At 33.0% G+C, this 22,303-nt stretch overlaps 1 protein-coding gene across 1 annotated transcript in view; it reads right to left on the bottom strand.

Moving 5' to 3' along the window:
- Positions 1–22,303, bottom strand: part of PIEZO2 (piezo type mechanosensitive ion channel component 2) — a 539,935-nt gene that overhangs the window by 76,094 nt on the left and 441,538 nt on the right. The window contains exons 23-29 of the mRNA XM_074274855.1: positions 11,630–11,834; positions 11,368–11,469; positions 9,645–9,810; positions 8,264–8,507; positions 5,334–5,430; positions 3,335–3,494; positions 923–1,012 (exon numbers count right to left, since the gene is read on the bottom strand). Of these exons, the coding sequence (XP_074130956.1) occupies positions 923–1,012; positions 3,335–3,494; positions 5,334–5,430; positions 8,264–8,507; positions 9,645–9,810; positions 11,368–11,469; positions 11,630–11,834 (1,064 nt within the window). The remainder of the gene's footprint in view (positions 1–922; positions 1,013–3,334; positions 3,495–5,333; positions 5,431–8,263; positions 8,508–9,644; positions 9,811–11,367; positions 11,470–11,629; positions 11,835–22,303) is intronic.

The following is a 22,303-nucleotide window of genomic DNA, read 5'->3' as shown; positions in this document are numbered from 1 at the left end:
GAAATAATTTGGTCCAAATCTGGAATATGTGAAAATCAATTTTAAACTTAATATTGAATAATATAACAGCAATAATAATAATAGCAAAATAACAATAATGCTACTATTATTGCTTACATATTTTAGTGCTTTCTCATTTTTCAATTGCTTTCACAATCCACATTGTTAATCTCAAAACAGCAGATTTTTATGGAATAATCTGTTATGTTAAAAGAGGAAGCAGGGAAATAATTTTTTGCCTAGGAGATGAAAATAGAGAGAGCTCTTCTCAATTGAATAGTCTTATTTAAGTACAATTTCAGTTGATCACCAGTATTTTCCTGGTGATCCATGACATTTTTTCCCTTAGTCTAGATGGAAAAACTGGTGAAACAGAATCTTTTAGTCATGCCTTAGACTTTTATCCACATTATATCACATCATATTACCATATCTCAATGATTCTATTGCTAAAAATTTTACCCTATGAAAATACTAATCAGTGGTCTTGCAGAACAAAAATTTCCCAAACCCATTGGATAGATAGTTATTGTCTCATTCCATGTACTGATCTTATTTATATCACCTAAACTTTCTAAATATTGGAATGCTCATCTTTAAAGTGAAGAGGACTTTAATACATCAATCTAATATCCTTTCCGGCTCTACCATTCTAAGATCATCCTACCTTTTGAATTCCCTTCATCATCACTCTGTGAGCAATACAGAATTAGTAATGTTTTCATAATAATCATAGAACTGCTAATTCCATAGAAAACTTCATGGTAAGTACCAAAGTTATTTGAATTGGGATATTTAGAATTTAAACCCTAGTGATTCTGAGGGCAGCTAAAATTCCTTTTTGTTTTACTGGATTGTTGCCCATCTTTAGAACCAGAAAATAAGAGGAAAGGAAAGGAAAAGAGAAATGAAGCATTCATACTGTCTCTTCAGCTGGTCCATTGATTTTTTCTCTTCCTCCATTCTTGCTTTCACAGCCTTTACAATTGTAGCTTGGAAAAGTTCAGCACCTCTGAATGAAAATTCAGAAATAATGCAAGATAAATTAGAACCTTATGTTTATCCTTTCAAAAAACAAAAATGAAAATGAAGCAAGATAAAAACAAACAAACAAAAAAAACATCACAAATCAGAAACCATTGCAGATAGAGGGGAAATGAGTCTAAAATTGAGCCTCTTGGCAAGTCATATCTATTTTCTAATCATTTAAAATTTCTCTTCTGGGTTGGAAGAAGATATGTGACTTTAGGTACAGATTCCTTTTATCCCCTACGATTGGTGAATAATAAGCATGTAATAAATACTTTTGACAGTTTGATTACAGAACAACCTACCACTTTTTGTCATCGGGCTGATGATAACTTGTTAATCTATTGATGGAAAGGGGAGGGGAAAACATTTATTAAGTACCTACTATGTTTCAGGCACTATGCTAAGCATTTTACAGTTATCTCAATTGATTCTCATAACAACCTTGTGAAGCAGATACAATAATTATCCTCACTTTACAGTTGGAGAAAATGGGGCAGATGGATATTAACTAACTTGTCCAAGTTCAGCTAGTAAGTGTCTGAGGTCTGTTTTGTACTTATGTCTTCCTGACTTCAGATCCTAGCTTAATATAATGGTAACAATTTTTACTTCAAAAGAGCTTCACACTATTTGTCTATTGAGATTTTCCTTAAAGAAAGTAGGTATTCCAACATAGGCTTATTCTACTCTTAATGGGAGAAGTAAAAATATCAGTTTTCACAATAGAAGAGAGTTCACTAGCTTATTGAACTGATATACAACCAATTAATGGTAGAGGTTAGAATCTGGTCTTCCTTAACTAATGTAGTGCTATTAATGTATTAAATATACTCCAGTCTGAGCTACATCCTAAGGTAGATTTAATTCATCAAACTTTATTCAATATACTATGTTTTGACACACACAGAAACAAATTAGATAATGAACTCAAGAATTAGAAAGTACCATGAAAGGCATTCTTGTAAAGTGGGCAATGCTAGGCTTGGAGCAAATCCCACTTCAGGTATTTATTAGCTATGTGAGTCCTGGGAAATCACTTATCTCTTATGGTTTAAGTTTACTTATCTGTAACATGGAGTTTGATCTTGATGAATGTTAAGGTTCCTTCTAGCACAAATAAATGATCTTGTGTTTAAAGACAAGACTGGAAGTATCTCTACCTGATAATGTGAGCAATAAGATATACATCTTATGTATATTCTATGGTATATATAGACATGGACTCTGTATCACACATTCCAAATAGGTCTCTTTTATCATCTTCTTTCTGTCCCCAAACCTGTCATATTAGGAGGGAGAAATTATTGAGAAAAATAATGGAAAGGTTCTGAGGAGGAAAAAAATACAAATAGTAGCCCAAAAAAGGGAAAAAGGGAAAAAGATGAAAATAGTAAAGTAGGAAAGAAAAAATGAGGAAGAGTACAGGTATGAAGTTATTGAGCTACTTAATATAGTATAACAATATTACATACTATTACACAGATCAATCATAACTTCTCTCTTTTCCTATAATTCACATGTCATATACCTCTTCACATTATATATTTTCATCTTCTTTGCTCTACTTTCCAGGGAAAAGGTCAGCCTACTTGCCAAACCCCCTCAATTAAAGTTCTTGATCACAGCCTTTTTGCCCTCATTTAGGAGATTGTGTCCTCCAACATTTTATCCCATTTTTAAATCTTCAGTATCTTTCTATCTACTCACTCCTTCACTGGCCACTTATGTATGTTTCTTCCATTGTGAAAAATTCTTCCCTTGACCTTGGCATTCCCTCAAATTGTAATTCTATAGCTGATCTCCTTTTCATAGCAAGACTCCCAGAAAAAGCTGTTTATATTCATTACCTCCATTTCACATCATGCTCCTTTCTTAATCCCTTGTAATCTGGCTTCTGTTTGACTGGAACTGATCTTTCCAAACTTAACAAAATTCTCTCAATAATTCAACACAAAGGTCTTTTCCGCATCCTTTTTGACTTCTCTAGCTTCTAACATTGTTAAGAACTCTATCCTTTGGTATGACCTTGTCTTACTTGAATTTCATGACTCACATGAAGGAAAGTAAAGAAGTTCCAGTAAAGAAGACTGGAACAAATCCTCTTTCCATCTACCAAGTATGAATATCTGATAAAAGAGATACTCATACTTTTTGCTCTTTTTCTCTACAATCCCTTTCTCTGTCCCTTATATATAATAGGTGCTTAATGAATGCTTGTTGAATGATGGTTTCATCAGTTCCATAGTATTCATTTATAATCTCTAAAATAATGACATATCACTGCCATTATGTTGACATTTACCTTGATGCCAGGATCTGTGAAGCTTTTATGTCAGCAACCACATGAAGGAAATAGTAACTCATGAAAACTCTTCTTTGTAGCAAAAGGAATGCAAAACATATACTGTCCCAGATAATCCCAGCCTCACCACTGGGCAATTTGCATTCCTTATTATCAAGAGCTAAGACAGCAAAGCAAAGAAAGTCTGTGTTAGAATGAATATACCTGGTCTTTTTATTTTTTTGCATGTCTCTAATATGCTACAGACTCAGTTACACTTTCTAAATCACAGCAGAGCAAATAAAAAATACTCTATGACTAGGTAGTGTCCATGGTACAAATGTTCATTCTCCTTAGTTTTAAATTAATGCCAATTAAGTTGCTTATGAGTTAATAGTAACCTACAAATGCCTTTGTCCCTTAACAATTCATCAATAGTTTTTTGTTTGTTTGTTTGTTTGTTTTTTATCTACAGATATGGATCATTCCCTCTCCCTTTTATTCGATAGGTGTTGATGGTCAAATTGTGCTGGAACAGAAGCTTCCAAACTTTTCTGATTGTACATCCCTATTAGCAAAAAATAATAATAATACTTATTCATCATATGTATGCATTTACTTAATGTGTTATGTGCATGTATTACTGTATTAATAATTACATTTTCATAAAATTTACCTAAACAAATTAAAATAGTATTTATAAGATTTGATCCTGGAATTTGATCCTGGAGCCACTGAAGTTTATTGAGTAGCCTAGTGTATAAAAGTGATAGAGTAAGGCCTGACTTTTTTTTTTAATCACTTTGGCAGCTATATAGAAGATAGATGAGTTGGGAGCATCTTGAAGGATAGAGGCTAATTATTATATTACAATAATCTAGGTGATAGATGATGAAGACATGATCTAGGGTTGTAGCTGTGAGCAGAGATAAGGGAACAGATCCAAGAAATATTTTGCTGGTAGTGATGACAATTTGGCAACAGACTATTTCTCTGGAAATTGTGATGCCAAGATGATACCAAAGAGAACAACTTTTACAAGTGGAAGGATGATGGTGGTTTTGACATAAATGGTGAATCTCCAAAAAAGGATGGCTTTGAAGAAGAAAAACAATGTATTAAGAATAACAATGGGTACTAGAATTCTTTCATGACTGTTTATCCTGTACAATTTTGATTAATTAGTCAAATGAGATTCTGAAGCCAAAATTCCAAGGGTTCCTCCCAGAGTCATGAGATAATCTCTCTGCTAAATAATGTGCTTGCTAGAAGTAGAATTCCCAATGATATATGCACAACTGTTTCTTTGTTTTTCTGAGTAGTTGTTGGGTAATAAGTAAATAAATCCCAACGGGTTACTGACTAGTATAGAAGCAGAAGCTGGGAGCTTGAATATGGAGGGAAGAAGGACGGAGATAAAGGTAAGCATAGCAGTGATGAGAGAAGACCTAGGATTATCTAGCATAGGGAGGATGGGAAGGGATGAGATAGGCCACATTTTCCTATTTTCTGATTAATTGATTATAGAATCCTTGGGGCCATGCCTCCATCTAGAATACTTTTCTAGAGCATTATTATCAAACCCAAAAAGAAATGAAAGTCAATGAGTAGGGTGAGAGGGGGAAAGACAGTAATGTAAAGTGAATTTCTACTCTAGATATGCTGGCAATTTTCATTCCTGTGATTGCAATTGTCTCAGTGAGATTCTAGTAAGGGTGTTCAAATTAATATTTCTTCAAATCACCAAAATTATGGTATATGCATGTAAGATTGGATGATGCATTTTGGAGAAAAGAATATTACAAAAGGGCCCAAATTACTCAACATACACAGTTTTTCCTTAGATTGGTTGTAAAATGGTTCCAGTCTAGGTGACCCATCTCAAAAATAAATGAGATACTATGCATTATTTTTCAAGTTAGGTCAACAAATTCTCTAATAAACTGATATGACATTTCTCCTACACATCTACTTCTACCAACAAAATCCTTTCCCCCACACAACATAATTTAATACTCACGCATTTTGTAGCCTTTTACTGTACAGGCCAAACTGAAGGCTTGGATCAACCAGCAACTCTTCTCCACCAAGGATTCAATGTAACCACATGCTCCAATCTGTAAAACAAATAGAAAAAAAATAAATACACAGACTATATACATCAATAACAAATGTTCATTGGTCAGGATCCCCAGAATATTCATGTATTCACTTATAATTCAGTGTGGTTCATAATATATGTTACTAAATTAAAGGCAGATATTTTCATTCCAGTGTCTCTGCAGTACTAAGTGGGATGATCAATGAGACAAAGCTGTTTTCTGAAGAGATTCAGCTCCATGGAGTGGAATGAAGATCAAAGAGGAACTATCATTCACAAATATCTTTTTCCACCTTTTCAGAAAAGAAGTTCTGTAGACTTGTTGATGGAATAAAATTTGAAATGGCAAATGAGGCATGCATTTTACTCAACATAATGTAGTTCCTCAAACTGATTTGGTTAGGCTTTTTTATGTCACAGGAAAAAACAAATATGTCTGTTTATAAAAAAGAAATTATAAAATGTGTTTCTTTATGGCCTCTACATACCAGAGTAATAGTCCCTTTAAATTTTTTCATATTATTATTATTGCTATTATCTCCTTCCTGGTTTTAAGTTCTAGAAAACTTTATAATTTGCTATTTCCTGTTCAACTATCATACCAAAAGCCTTCTCCTTCAAAATCTAATTCCACGTATCATCTACTACATGAAGGTTTTTGTAATCCCCTTCTGCAGGAACTAATCTTGCCCTTTTAAAATTTCTCATAATATACTGGAGCTCTCCCTAATAATTTGTCACCATTTTACATTAGATTAATTTATACAGCTATGATCTTTTGACTAGACTGATGGCTTCATCAAAAAAAAAAAGTCATGACAGATTACAATCATTTCCTTGAAAAAAAAAAATATTAGACAGTAAATCAGGGGAATACAAAGTTTATCTAGACTTCAGTAAAGTATTTGATAAGATTTCTCATGATATTTTCATAGAAAAAAGTCAATGATAGATAATATTCAGTAAATTCAGAACTGGTCAAATGGCTATATCCTAAGATTAATAATTTATGACTCAATATCAAATTACAAAGAGGTCATCAGTGGACTACCTTGGGGAGTCTGTGTTTAGTTTTAGGCTGTCTTATGCTTTTGCCAGTAACTTAGATCAAAGAATAGATAATAATGATGATAGCTAACATTTATGTAGTACCTATATTTTTGGCCCTAAATTATTTCAAATGATCTTTACAACAACTCTGTTAGGTAGGTGCTATTATTATCTCTATTTTCCAGATGGATAACTTAGACAAACAGAAATTAAGTGACTTATGTGGAGTCATACAAGTTATAAGAGTCTGAGGCTAGATATGAACTTAGATCTCCCTGACTCTATCCACTAAACTAGTTAGATAGCATATTTGTCAAATTTTCAGATAAAAACTTGGAGAGTCAGTTAACAAAATGGATAAGAGGATTAGTATGCAAACAAGATGTCAACAGGCTACAAATAAGTTCAAATTAAAATGATAACTTTAGCAGAAGATTTCTCACCACTGAAGACTGAATTTATAGAAACTTAGAATGAATTTGTGGTTATCTATTTGAACCTATATGTAATTAATAAGCCCTCCATAACATCTGTCAACAAGGTGTCACTTTTTATCTTTTTATATGGAGAACTCAATATTTCAGAAGGCAATCTAAACTTTTGTTTGGAAATTTTTCCTCCTATAAAAAACATTGGTTTAGGAATCTGCATAATAGATGGTGATATAAGAATCAAAATAGTGTCAGCACAGCCAGAATCTCCTAGTTATGAATAAATTCACCCAATTCAGATCTCATTTATGTAGTAGGAAACCTTAGATGAGATAAGGATGAGTTAATATCAACTCAAAGGGTTGAGAGTTGCCTTTTCTTCTCTCAAAGAGCATATTGTTTCACCTTGACATGAGGTAGCATAGATTTGGTTCATAAAGGATATTCAAATGAGGCACAAATTTTCTACCAAACTTGAGAGGCTTAGATTATGAATGGGCTCAGGGGTAATCTATATTTATCTGTGTTTTGTTAGGAAATGCCAACTTAATTACAAATAGACTCATTACAGGTTTTTCACCAAGTGATACATTTTTTTTTTGTTTGTTGAGTTGTTGTTATGTTAACCCATAAATAAGAAAAAATATTACACGAGCCTCAATCCTGTGTGATCTTATTTCATGTATGTAGAGTCATCAATAAATTGAATGGTGGTGCTAATAGGTGAACCTACTCTCTGATTCTGGCTTGGTATCCCATGTTCAAGGCCAAGCTGTTTTTAATGTATCTATTTCTTTCTACTTCCATATAAAAGATGACATATGAACATCCTTACATGCTTTTTAATAGCTTGTTCCATACTGTTTTCATCACATAATAAGGAAAGAAAATTTAATATTTTCATAGTTATCTAAACAAGATCAACATTTATAAGCCAAAAAAAAGTCATGCTTGCTAATATCAGGTACTCTCTTCCATTCTAGAAGACAAGGAAATATTACTATATGGGCAAAATATCAACTTTTTTTTTTTTACAAGATGAATGCTTAAAACATTAGACTTGGTTGTATCAGTTGTGAACTTTTTTTTATGGAAAGAAATAACTCACAGTCTATTTCTATATGTTTCCCAACCTTGGGCTGACTTGAAAAGAATAAAAAAAAAGTTCTACTGTTTAACAGAAAAGCAAGATAAATTATCATTGGAATACTGAATTGACTGTATCAGAGCAAACTGCCACAAGATTTTGGTTTTTTCTGAGAACAATATGATGCAGCAAGGGGCTTTTAATAACCACCAAATGGATTGTAACTCTTAACATTTATACCACAAATGTGTTATGGGCTGAACTACAACAGTGCCACTTACTGACAGTATATTTTTCATTGTAATCACAAAAACATTGTATGCGATCAGCAAGTCCCAACAGCGGAGGATGCTTTTGATAGGTTTCAACAGCAAATCTCCTCCAAACAGCAGGAAATAGAAACAGGCCACCAAATAACCCATGCAGAATAGGCTGATCCTAGTGGTTCCAGTAATGAAGATAATTGTAAGAACAAACCAGAAGAGATAGCTAAAGATAATCACTTTGTACATGTCCAAATAAGATCTGCAAGACAAAAACAAGACAATTAAAGAATAGTCAGCAAAGTTCTTCCACAAGGCAGTAAAATAATTTGCAACATTATTTTGTTAAAGACATTTTTATCAATTTTCATGAAACAGTAAAAACTTGAGTGAGTTATTTGTCTCTCTTTACCCAATTTTCTCTCCTTTAAGATGTGAGGAGCCAGATGGCATAATTCATAGAGTACTGGGCCAGGAGTCAGGAAGACCTGAGTTCAAATTCAACCTCAAACAGTTACTAGCTGTGTAATACTGGGCAAGTTTACTGAACCCTGTTTGCTTCAGTTTCCTCATTTGTAAAATGAGCTGGAGAAGGAAATAGCAAACTACTCCAGCATCTTTGCCAAGAAAACTTCAAAAAGAGTTACAAAGAATCAGACCTGACTGAAATAATTGAAAAAAGATGTGAATAATAATACTTGCACTGTTCACAGGGCTTACTAATTAGCAATGCTGTTAATTGTTTAACAACTGGATCTCTCCCTTCCCCCTAAATGTAACCTTGAGACACTTTAAAATTTAATTTGCATTGCTAACATTTTCTCTGTCTCATTTTAAAGTCTAGACAATCAACAAAACAATCAATCAAGTACAGATTTGTAGTTTTTCAATTTCCATAGTGTAAATGCTGATACTGAAAATTTTAAAATGATCATACATAAGCCAGTTCAAAATGGATCTAACACACATTCTTGTGTGTAATCATATGTTGTTTTTCAGGCATGTCTGACCCTTCATGATTCATTTGAGGTTTTCTTGGAAAAGATAACTGGATGGTTTGCCACTTTTTTCTCCATATTATTTTATAATTGAGGAGACTGAGATGAACAGGGTTAAGTGACTTATACAGAGTCACACTTAGTAGGTATCTGAGGCTGGATTTGAACTCAGAAAGATGAGTCTTCCTGACTCTAAGTCTGACACTTTTATACAGTGTATCACCTAGCTGCTCCTGTTTGTACCTTTTGATTAAAAGGCACACTAAAGACCTGAGAGATTATTATTTAGGTTCAATGTAAATTTATCTTACCCACTATTGTAAACATCACAATTTTAGGAAAGAAGAAAGTAAAACTCATATCCCAAAGTTACTTCCCAAAGAATTAAAAGTAATTTTTACCGGCAGTGAATGAAATCTGGCACAGGATTATGTTGGCTGAAAGATGCTGCATCAAGGCTCATACATATTTCTACATTATCCCCAGCCATGATCCGTACTGCAGCTTTGTTTTCATCTTCAAAAGTTTGTCGTTGTAAAGAAGCACACAATAGCAGCATGAAGTCATCTGGCAAGATAGCATTGTAAGAGTGAGTGTGAGTTATGCATTTATATTTATGGATAACTTCACTGTACATAATTGGGAAAGATAACAATCTTTACTCAGTACATGCAATTCATAATTTGTGGGTGGGTTCTAAGTTAACTTGACAATTGTCTACTTAGAGTTCATCAAACAATTTTCCATAAAAACATGTGATAGGCAGGCTCCTAAACTATGGGTCTTTAGATTTAGTGATAATAATAAGACCATAGTAAAATATATCTGAGATCACATAAACTTGGACCTTTTCTCCAAGGACACAAATCACAACTCATCCATGCCTACATAGTCTACTAGATGTGGACCAGGTCATAGTAGAATAAAACATGATAAATATTGCTAGAGTTGAGAGGGGCCCTTGATGTTGCCTAATCTAATTTCTAATTTTATAATTAATGAAACTTAGACCCAGAAAAGTGATATAACTTAGCAAAGTGACCGAACTGGTTTGGAATCAAAGATCCACTAACTAGAAACTCAGTATTATTTCCACTAACCTGCCTTTCCTATAGCTAAAATGACTTAATTTATATTTTCTATAATAAAAGATTATGGTGGTGAGAAAGTCATCTCATGGAAGAATAGTCCTTTAGCTTATAAACTTTTTACATTTGCTTAGGAAAAAAGAGTATTCTAGTTCAATAAAATTCTGGACATTCTGAATAAAGGATCATGAAAAATGACTCTTGGGAGATAAGGTTAACTAAGGGTCCTAAATTTGGATTCTTTGTCCATGTAATAGGTCAGATTTAGGTTAGCATATGTAGATTTCATATTAGTGGCTTTCTGTATTAATTAGGACTATTGATTTAATACTAATTAAAGTATTTTGACACTTTAATGATTGTATTTATTTATATATTCTCCACAAATACATACAGGTATATATCTATATTCATGTGAATATTTAACTATTTAATCCCTCCCCATCTTTTTGATTAAGACCATTCTATGAATAATACTTTCTCTTTATCATCTATTTTAGATTTTTTTTTGTTTGTTTGCTAGTATCAACTACAGGAACCATTTAAAATTTGGTTGACATGCTAAAATACATAACGATATTTAATAAAAGATGTTTGGAAACATTAACATAAATGTGAACTAAGCAAAGTGCTTCACTTTTCAGCCACAACAAGAAATTTGCTTCATGCCTAAACTGAGATTAATGTTTAATGTATATTCTAAACCATTGGAAGGTCTTATAAAAAGTAAGGAAAGAAAGAAGTTAATTATGCAAATAATCATGCATTTTACAGATTGTAAATTTTTTTTTCACAAAGCATTATTGTTGGCAAAAGCCACAATCTTGTAGAAATATTTATTGGATAGAACCCAAAAGAATAGTTTTAATTTTAGAATGTTTCTCTTGGAGATTGCAGATCCACCAAACAGACTTGTGCAATGGACAAAAGTGGTAATAAAAAGCTAATTAGAGACTGTTTCTTGTAGAATAAATGACAAGAATAAAACTGAAAATTAATAATTCAGGTTATATGACTCTGGGGCTAAAATACTTACAGACAAGAAAAACTGGATTAGGTCGTACAATGAAATCGGGAAAGTATAGCCACTTTATGATATTGTTGTCAAAACTGGCACCATGATATCTCCATGGATAATCTGCAAAGAAGGTTGGGAGAATAGTAAGGGAAGAAGTAAAAAAAAAAAAAAAATGAAGGCACATTGATAATGTTGCAATTCTTCAATTCTCTATTCAAGAACTATCTATTTGTAAACAACTTAACATCAAAATAAATAACTTCAAAAAGGAGTTCCTCACCTCTACAAGGAGCAGGTGGAATGCCAATGCACACAAAGTACTGGAATGTAATGATACATGCCAGAAAGCAGCAGTACTTTGGCCAGATTTCTGCAATAGCTTTCCTTCTTCTCCGATATAAAACAGCAATTAACCAACAAGCATGAATCATAGCATAGAAGTCCATTCGTTGGCCAATTACATTAACTGACATTAGGAAACAAGTCTGTGTAAGGATTAGAAGCAAAAGAACATATGAGTGATTTCAAAAAGTTACTTAGAATGAGATGGCAGTGGTTGATAACTATTTGTATTAGTGAGTACTTTTTTTTCCTGAAGCAATTGGGGTAAATGATTTGCCCAGGGTCACACAGCTAGGAAGTATTGAGAATCTGAGACCAAATTTGAACTCAGGTCCTCCTGAATTCAGGACTGGTGCTCTATCCACTTTGCCACCTAGCTGTCCCAATGAATACTTTCTTATAAAAATCTCTATTGCCTTCCTTCCCTCTTTTCTCTGCCTCATATAGAATACTTTGATATACTGTAAAATTCAAGTGCTACTTCTTGAAGGAAGCCTTTCCTAGTCCTACATTGCCACCTGCCTCTCCTTCCACCTCAACCCTTTAAGGACACCTTCTATTTATGCCATATTTATCTTGTTTGCTACTATGAATATATGTTGCCTCTCCCATATAGTATAAGCTCCTAAAAAGGAGAGATGACTTTTGCTTTTTCTTTGTATCTCTAGTCTTTAGCACAAAACTCAGGTTATATTAATTGCTTAAAATAACTAGTCTTTTAGCTTTGATAGAGGCATTGGGATTTTGCCCAAGGGTAACAAAATTTAGGGCATATACCACATAGGTATACATGTATACATGTGTGTATAAATATATATGTGTATAGACATATAGATATATCATGTATATATGTTGGGGGGAGAGAGAGAAAGAGAGAGAGAGAGAGAGAGAGAGAGAGAGAGAGAGAGAGAGAGAGAGAGAGAGAGAGAGAGAGAGAAAGAGAGAGAATTCCTAGTCCCCACCTTTACTCTCTTCTGCTCTTCTGACTGGTATATTGCTCCACAAGAACCTAACATGGGCTTGTTTCCCATGGGGGCTGGTCTCTCAGAGTTGCTGTCTATAATAGGAAAGTGTTGCTCTCTGTGTTGATATTTTCCACAATTAAAAAAATATTTTAAAAATATTTTAAGTTCCAAATTCTATCTCTCCCTCTTTTCTTCTCCCCATTCTCTGAGATGGCAAGCAATCAGATATAGCTTATACATATAAAATTATGTAAAACATTCCCATACTAGTTATTTTGTATAAGGTGAGTTGAATAAAAGGAAAAAGGAAAGAAAGTGAAAAGTATCATACTTCAGCCTATATTCAATCAATGTATTTTTTCTTCTGAAGGTGGGTAGTATGTTCCGTTCTTATTTCTTTGGGATTATGTTGGATCCCAACATATTGTTGGGATTGTATTGCTGTTAATAGCTAAATCATTCACAATTCTTTGAACAATATTGCTATTACTGTGTATAATTTTCTCCTGGTTTTATTTCTTTACTATGCATCAGTTCGTATAAGTCCAAGTTTTTCTGAAATCATTATGTTTCTCATTTCTTATACCAAAGTAGTATTCTATTACAAGCATATATCATAGCTTATTTAGCCATTCCAATCAGTTGAACAACCTCCCCCTCCAAAAAATGAAAAAATAGAATACCTCATTGGAAAAACAAGTGACCTGGAAAATAAACCCAGAAAAGACAATCTAAGAATTATTTCACTACTTGAAAACCATGATGGAAAAAAAAAAAAAAAGAACCTAGGCAACATCTTTCAAGAAATGATGATGGACATCTCTTTGATTTTCAACTATTAACCAACATAAGAATAAATAGGTCCTTTCCCTTTTTCTTATATGTCTTTGGCATATAGAGACAGCAGTGGTATTCCTGGATCAAAGATAAGAATAGCTTTCTAGTCCTTTAGGCATAGTTCAAATTGCTCTGCAAAATTGTTGGATCAGTTCACAACTCTAACAATAGTACATTTACTTCTCAGTTTTCCCACAACCCTTCTAACATCAAACATTTTCCTTTTGTCATATTAGCCATTCTGATAAGTGTGAAGTGGCACCTCAAAGGAGTTTTCATTTGCATTTCTCTAATCAATAGTGATTTAGAGTATTTTTATATGACTATAGATAGCTTTGATTTCTTTGTGAAAACTGCCTCTTCATCTTCTATGTAAATTTATAAATTGGGGAATAATTTGATTTTTATAAACTTGACTCAATGCTCTATATATTTGAGAAATGAAGTCTTTATTAGAGATATTTTTGCAAATATTCCACCTCTCTTCCCAAGTTTTCTGCTTTCCTTCTAATTTTGGTTGCATTGGTTTTATTTGTGCAAAACTTTTTTTAATTTGATATAATCAAAATGATCTATTTTACATTTTGTGATGATTTCTTTGTCTTCTTTGGTCTCCAATTCTTTCCTTATTCAGAAATGTGATAGATAAATGATTCTATTCTTTCTTAATTAGCTTATGATACCATCTTATATATACAAATCACATACACATTATTATCTTATCTTGGTATATGGTGTGAGATATGGTCAATCTATATCAAGTTTTTGCCATATTATTTTCCAATTTTCTCAACAGGTTTTGTTGTTCCAAAATATTGGATCATATACTAAATTATAATGGTAATTTATTACAGTATAATCTACACCTAAATTATTCCACTGACCAACCACTCTGTTTCTTATCCAGTACTAGATAGTTTTGATATTTACTATTTTATAATTCAGTTTCAAATCTGTGTTCTTTCATTTTGTTCATTGATTCACTTGATATCCTTAAAGTTTTTGTTCTTCCAGAAGAATTTTCTAATTTTTTCTAGCTCTATAAAATATGGCATGGGACAAATGGATTAATTTATATAGAATTGTTGTTTTTATCACATTGGCTTGGCTTACTCATGAATAGTTAATATCTTTCCAATTGGTTAGATATAACTTTGTGTAAAATTGTTGCAATTTACCCCCACTTTACATCCTCTTTTCTCTTCTTCCAATACAATAACTTTTCCTCATCTAATTTCTTTTTTTTATATCATCACAGTAAAGTCAAATTATACCTACAGGCTCTAAGTATACCCCCAACAAAGGTAGACTTCTCAAGAATTAAATACATAACCTTCCTATATAAGGATGTAAACATTTTAACTTTAAAAAAACATTTTTTCCTTCCCTTTTTACATTTTTAGGCTTTTGAGCACCAGCCTTGAATTCAGGAGGACCCGAGTTCAAATCTGGTCTCAGACGCTTAACACTTCCTAGCTTGTGACCCTGGGCAAGTCACTTAACCAGCCTCAAAAAAAAAAAAAAAAAAAAAAAAAAAGAAAAGAAAAGAAAAACATTTTTTAGGCTTCTCTTGAGTTGTCAATTTTCTGTTCAGTTGTCACCTTTTTATCAAAAATAATGAAAATCCTCTACTTTATTAAATGTCCATCTTTTCCCCTGAAAGATAATGCTGAGTTTTTCTGGATAGTTTATTCTTGCTGTATCCCAAGCTCCTTTGCCCTCTGGAATATCATATTCCAGACCCTTCAGTTTTTCAAAGCAGAAGCTTCTAGGTTCTAAGTAATGCTGATAGTGGCTCCACGATGTATGAATTGTGTGTTCCTGGCTGCTTGCAATATTTTCTCCTTGATTTGATAATTCTGAAATTTAGTTACTATATTCCTTGGAGTTTTCATTTTGGCATCTCTTTCAGAAGGGGATTGGTGGATTCTTCCAATGACTGTTTTACTCTCCAGTTCTAGGACATCAGGGCAGTTTTCCTATATTATTTTTTGAAAGATTATTTTTTTCCATCATGGTTTTCAAGTAGTAAAATAATTTTTAGATTATCTTTTCTGGGTTTATTTTCCAGGTCACTTGTTTTTCCAATGAAGTATTCTATTTTTTCATTTTTTGGGGGGAGGTTGTTCAACTGATTCTTGATGTCTTATTCAGTCCTTTACTTCCATTTGCTCAATTCTATTTTTTAGTTAATTATTTTCTTCAGTTAGCTTTTTGTTAATCTCATTTTGTATTTGACCAATTGTACTTTTAAATGAGATGTTTTGTTTATTGCATTTTTCCCATTTCACAGATTCTGTTTTTCAAGGAGTTGTTTTCTTTTTTCATTTTTGCCAAAACTAATTTTTAGGGAGTGATTTTCTTTAGATAATTTTTGTGCTTTTTTTTTCAGAGCTCTCATTTCCTTTCCCCATTTTTCTTCTCTCTTTTAAGATCCTTTTTGAATTCTTCCAAGAGAGCCTTTTGAGATGGAGACCAACTTATAACACTCTTTAAGGCTTTATATGGAAATGTTTTGTTTTCAATACCCTCAAGGTTTGAGATCTGTTCCTCCTTGTCTCCATAAAAGCTATCTATGGTCAGAGCTCCTTCTTTTTTCTTTCTCATTTTTAAAGGTTAAGGTTTGTTCTTAGGGCAAAGGGGAGATTGTCTCAAGCTTTCTCTACAGGCAACAACTGCTTCACACTACCTTGGAGCTAGTGATGTTGCTTCCTTATGATGCTGGGTAGGTGTGGCAGAGTCTTACTTTTTATGCTGGGGTTCAAGGACTTAATATTTGCCTTCCATACTTGTTTTGGAGATGTCATAGCTACTCTGCTGTTCCATTGGCTTCTGAACCAGGATAGAGTAGCAAACACTGCTGTAATTGGCCGAAAAGCTTCCCAGTAGATTCCTCCTGCGAGTACAGGTTGCCTCATTATGGGTCTCCCTGCTGCAGTTATGCTTGGCTGCAAGCCCCTTACCTGATTGAGACAGACTTATCCTGAAGTTATTCCAAAGTATATTCTGCTAGAAATTTGTTACATTCCAAATATTTGTGAGTTCTACAAAGTTCTACAAAGCTCATTCAAAGGTTTGATCTAGTGTTGATCTGAGGGAATCCAGGAAAAACTCAGACAAAAACCTGCCTACTCTCTGCCATCTTAGCTCTGCCCCTCGTGAAAAGTATTTTATAGTTAAGTTCATATAGTTCCTACATTTGTCTTGGCAGGTAGACTCTGAAGTATTTACATAGTCTATGGTTATTTTAGATAGAATTTGTCTTTCTATCTCTTGAAACTCGATTTTTGTGGATGATATATAGAAATGCTGATGTTTTATATGGATTTAGGCTTCCAAATTTGCCAAAGTAGCTAATAATTTCAAATAGTTTTCTTAAAATTGATTCTCTAGAACTTTCTAAGTGTAACATTGCATCATTTGCAAAGACTAATAGTTTTGTTTCCTTTCCACCTTCTCTAATTTCTTTAATTACTTTTTCCTCACTTATTGCTTGTAAAGGACCAGAACTGAATAAGTCCATGTACAGAAAGAGTCTGGTACAGATTTTAAATGAGACTGCTCTCTGTAAGGGTGCATAGTTCAAAGCATTAATTCACCATTTCCTGTAACAATGAATGAAAGACACACTCCAAATAAATTTAAGATAATCTTGGTAAAGAATGCATATAATAGAAACAAGGCATCACAAACTATAAATTTTTGATTCTGTTGTGGTAAGTACATTATTACAATTAGTTACTGTTTAAAGGTAATGTCAAAATGCAATGTTGAAGTATGTTATAAAACCCTGGAATATACACAGTGCAACCCAGAGACATCTGATGTTATTGCAATACTAGCTTAAAGAGTAAATAAACTCTGGTTCTCAGATCAATCAATGGACTGCTTTGACAGGATCCCACCTGGTTCATGTATTTTCATTTCCACACTCATCTTATTCATTGGAGCCAGCCTCCAACAGTTGCTATACCTAACATTTCTAGCACAATATTAAATAAAAGATGGAATAACAGCATCTTTCCTTCACCTCTGAATCTAAAGGTTCCCAGTGTGTCCAAATCACAAATAATATTTGCTGATGATTTTAGATAAATTGTACTTATCATTTTAAAATTAGCTCCATTTATTCCTATTCTTTCTAGTGCTTTAAATAGTATTGGGTGCTTTTCTGCATTGATTGAGATAATCATATGATTCTGCTGAAATTATTGATGTGGTCAATTATATTGATAACTTTTCTAATATTGAACCAGCCATGCATTCCTGGTATAATCTCATCTGGTTATATATATATGATCCTTGTGATATGTTGTTGCAATCTCTTTGTTAATAATGTATTTAATTTTTCCATCAGTATTCATTAGAGAGATTGTTTATAATTTTCTTTATTTGGCTCTTTCTGGTTAGGGTATCAGCATCATATTTGCATTTTAAAAGTAATTTGTTAGAATGCCTTCTTTGCCTATTTTCCCAAGTAGGTTATATAGTATTGGGATTAATTGTTTAAAAGTTTGATAGAATTTGCTTGTGAAGCCATTTGGTTCTGAATTTTTTTCTTACAAAATGCATTGATGACTTAATTCCTTTTTCTAAGTTTGGATTATTTAAATATTTTATTTCTTCTATTAATCTGGATAGTTTAGATTTTGTAGATATTAATCCATTTCATTTAGATTGTCAAATTTATTGACATATAATTGGGCAAAATAGTCCTATCAATTAATTGTCTTTATTTTCTCTTCATTGATTACAAATCCACCCCTTGCATTTTTTATTCTAATGATTTTATTTTCTTCTTTCCTTTAAATTAAATTAACCAATGGTTTATCAAATTTATTGTATATTTCATAAAACCAGATTCTATTTTTATTTATTAATTCAATGATTTTATTTTCTATATTATTAATTTCTCTTTTGATTTAAGGATTTCCAATTTGTTGTTTATTTGGGGATTTTTAATTTGTTCCCTTTCTAGTGTTTTTTTAGTTGCTTGTATAATCCATTGACCTGCTTTTTTTCTATATTTTATTGATGTAAGCAATTTGAAATGTAAATTTTCCCCTAAGTGTCATTTTAACTGCATCCCATAAATTTTGTTGTATTGCCTTATTGTTGTCATTTTCTTTAATGAAATTATTGTTTCTATGATTTTATTGTTTACCCACTTGTTTTTAGGGTGAGATTATTTCATTTCCAATTAAATTTAATCTATCTATTGAACATTATTAAATGCAATTTTTATTGTATTTTGATCTGAAAAGAATGTTTTTACTATGTTTTTCTGCATGTAGTTGTGAGGTTTTTGTCTTATCATGTGGTCAATTTTTATGTGGGTGCCATGTATCTTTATTTCTATTACCCTTCAAATTTTCCTGCAGAGCTATCAAATCTAACTTTTCCAGAATTTTATTCATCTCCTGAACTTCTTTCTTATTTATTTTTTTGGTTGTATTAATTTTGTTTTGAGAGGGTGAAATTGAGATCCTCCAAAAGTATAATTTTATTATCTGCTTCTTCCTTTCATTCAACTTTCCTTTTAAAAATTTAGATGCTATTCCAGATTTGTTACTTATATCTTTAGTATTGACATGACTTCATTGTCTATGACACCTTTTAGCAAAATCACTTTTGATGTGATTTATTTTGTTTTTGCTTTGTCTGAGAACACATCTGCTACCCCTGCTTTCTTTGCTTCAATTAAAGCATAATAGATTCTGTTCCAGCCCCTTAGCATTACTCTGTGTGTAACCTCCTGCTTTATATATGTTTCTTGTAAAAGAAAATAGTTGGATTCTATTTTTTAATCCATTCTGCTATCTGCTTCTATTTTATGAGAAAATTCATCCCATTTACATTTACAGTTATGATAACTAACTTTTAAAAAAAATTCCCTCCATGTTATTTTTTATTTGGTTATCTATCCCATTCTTATACACCACCCTTTCCCTTCTTACAAGTGTTTTACTTCTGATTATTGCCTTCCCCAAATATCCTCCCTTTCATCAGTCCTCACTTCTTTTATTATTCCCATCTTTACAGGGTAAGATAGATTTCTATAACCAACTGAGTATGTATTTTATTCACTCTTTGAGCCAATTGTGATGAAAGTAAGGTTCAAGTCTTGTTTTTAACCCTCCATCTTTCCATCCATTATAAAAGCTTTTACATGCATCTTTAATGTGGGATAATTTACCTCATTCAATCTCACCTTTTCTTCTTTCAGTGTAATTTTCTTTTCTCATTCCCCTTTTATTTTTTTTTTAGGTACTATCCTATCAAAGTCATCTTATACCCACACTCTCTGTCTATATATACTCCTAATTTCTCTTATAAAAATAAAGCTTTTAAGAGCTATAAATATTTTGTTATCATGTAGAAATATAAACTGTTCAATCTTATGGAATTTCTATGTTTTCTTTTTCTTGTTTTTTAAAATCATTTTATGTTTCTCTTTTTAATTCAGTTCTGATATTTTAATTAGAAATGCTAAAACAACTATATGGACATGTATACATATATTGTATTTAACATATACTTTAACATATTTAACATGTATTGGTCTACCTGCCAACTGGGGGAGGGGGTGAGAGGAAGGAGGGGAAAAATTGGAACAAAAGGTTTTGCAATTGTCAATGCTGAAAAATCACCCATGCATATATCTTGTGAATAAAAAGTTATAATAATTTTTTAATTAATTAGAAATGCTGGAAAGTACTCTATTTCCTTAAATATCAGCTTTGCTGGGTAGATAAATTTTGGTTATAATCTTAACTCCTTTGCCTACAAGTGTATCATATTCCTTTGCCATTTGATTCTTTACTGTGCAATCTGCCAAATTCTATGTAATTTTGACTTAGTTCCATGATATTTAAGTTGTTTTCATCTTCGAATGTTTTTTAGGTGGCAAATAGTGGATTCTCTCAGTTTCTATTTCATCCTCAGGTCCTAGAATATCAGGGTAGTTTTCTTTGATAATTTCTTGAAATATGTCTAGAATTTTTTTTTTTGATTAAGACTTACAGGTAGTCTAATGATTTTTATGTTATTTTTCCTGGATCTATTTTCTAGGTCATTTGCTTTTTCATTCAGAATTTTCACCTTTACACCTTATTTTAAACAAAAAAAATTTTATTTTGCTTTATTTTATCTTGATGTCTCATAGTTATTAATTTCCATTATTTCAATTTTAATTTTTAAGGAATTATTTTCTTCAACGATCTTTTGAACTTCCTTATCTAGTTGGCCAATTCAATTTTTTTGGCAGTTTCCTTAGCAAAAATTTCAATATCTTTTCCCATTCTGTTGACTCTTTTTTCATGATTCTCTTGCATTACTCTCATTTATTTTTCCAAATTTTCTTCTAGTTTTCTAGATTTAAAAATCCTTTTGGAATACTTGCAGAAATTCCTTTTGGCACTGAAAATGAATTATATATATTTTTGAGGCTTCACATGTGGTCATTTTGATACTCTTGTCCTGTTGTAACTATGCTTTGATCCATTCTATCACCATGTAACTTCCTATAGTCAATCTTTTTTTTTTTTGTCTTTTCCCCATTTTTCTGCCTTTCCTCTGTGTGTGTGTGTGTGTGTGTGTGTGTGTATGTGTGTGTGTGTGTGTGTGTGTGTGTGTGTGTGAGAGAGAGAGAGAGAGAGAGAGAGAGAGAGAGAGAGAGAGAAAGAGAAAAAGAGACAGAGATAGAGACAGAGAAAAAGAGAAAAAGAGACAAGAGACAGAGAGAGACACACATACCAGAAAGACAGACAGAGAGACAGAGAGAGATTTTTTAATGTGAGAGTTGAACTCTGGTCCTGCACTGTCCCAAGCTTTTTGTGCTGGGGTTCTGGGTCTTATTGTTGACTTTTACTGGCCTTCAGGGCCTAGTGGCTTGTTTTCTCTGGAGGTAAGCTTTTCTTCTGGCTTGTTCTGGGAGGTGGAGCTCCTGTTGGTTTTTCTGGATGTTGGGGTTAGCTACTAGCCCTGCTCCATGATTGGGGCCTTGCCTCTGAGTTGCTATAGAATCACAATCTTTTTGGCTCACCCTGGAGGAGGGAAGCTTGTTGCTGGCCAGCTTTAGAGGTAGCAGTCTGCTGTTGGGTTGCTATAGGAATAGTATCCTCTTGGTCAGCAGTTCCTGGAAGAATAATTTTGTGCCTGATCTGCTCTAGGGATGAGGTCTTGCTGCTGGATTGCCAAGGAATCTGCTGGTAAATTTTTAGATTTTGGCCAGCCCCTGGGCAGGGATTCACTACTAGTAAACAAAGGGGTCAAGGCCATGCTGATGGCTTGCAGGTGGAATCTCTGGGGATGGTGCATTTCTGTGCTATATAGTCTGCCCACTTGACTAGGAAATGGTTAGAATATAGAAAGGTGGGGTTGAGCTCATGCATTACCCCAGGCTTAGAGCTTTGATTCAGGTCCTCTGCTCTGGAGCTGCTGCTGCAGCTGCTCTTGGACCCTTTTCCCTTCCCACTTCAGTTAGACAGACCTTTTATGCAAGCTATTTCCCTGATGTTAGATCAACTCTCAGGCAGTTTTCTAGTTGTTTGGAGGGGAATCAGTAATGGTTTCAGCAGGCTCCTTTCTCACTCTGCCACCTTGGCACTGAAAGTTTTGTTTTGGATAATTTGAAGGCACATTCAGTCCTACTTGCATTGTATGCCTTTTTTCTGCTGTTTGCTAAGGGGGACAAGATTGCTAGCTATAACTGTGTAAGCAAGTAGGACATATTTACAGAGATACTGACAGGGATGAACTCTGAAAACTGTGTCCCCTTTAATCTGCAAAATAACCACTCTGGAAGCTGT

This window comes from Sminthopsis crassicaudata, chromosome 1, assembly GCF_048593235.1.
Source record: "Sminthopsis crassicaudata isolate SCR6 chromosome 1, ASM4859323v1, whole genome shotgun sequence".
NCBI lineage: Eukaryota > Metazoa > Chordata > Mammalia > Dasyuromorphia > Dasyuridae > Sminthopsis > Sminthopsis crassicaudata.
This window is presented reverse-complemented; position numbering and strand designations above follow the sequence as displayed.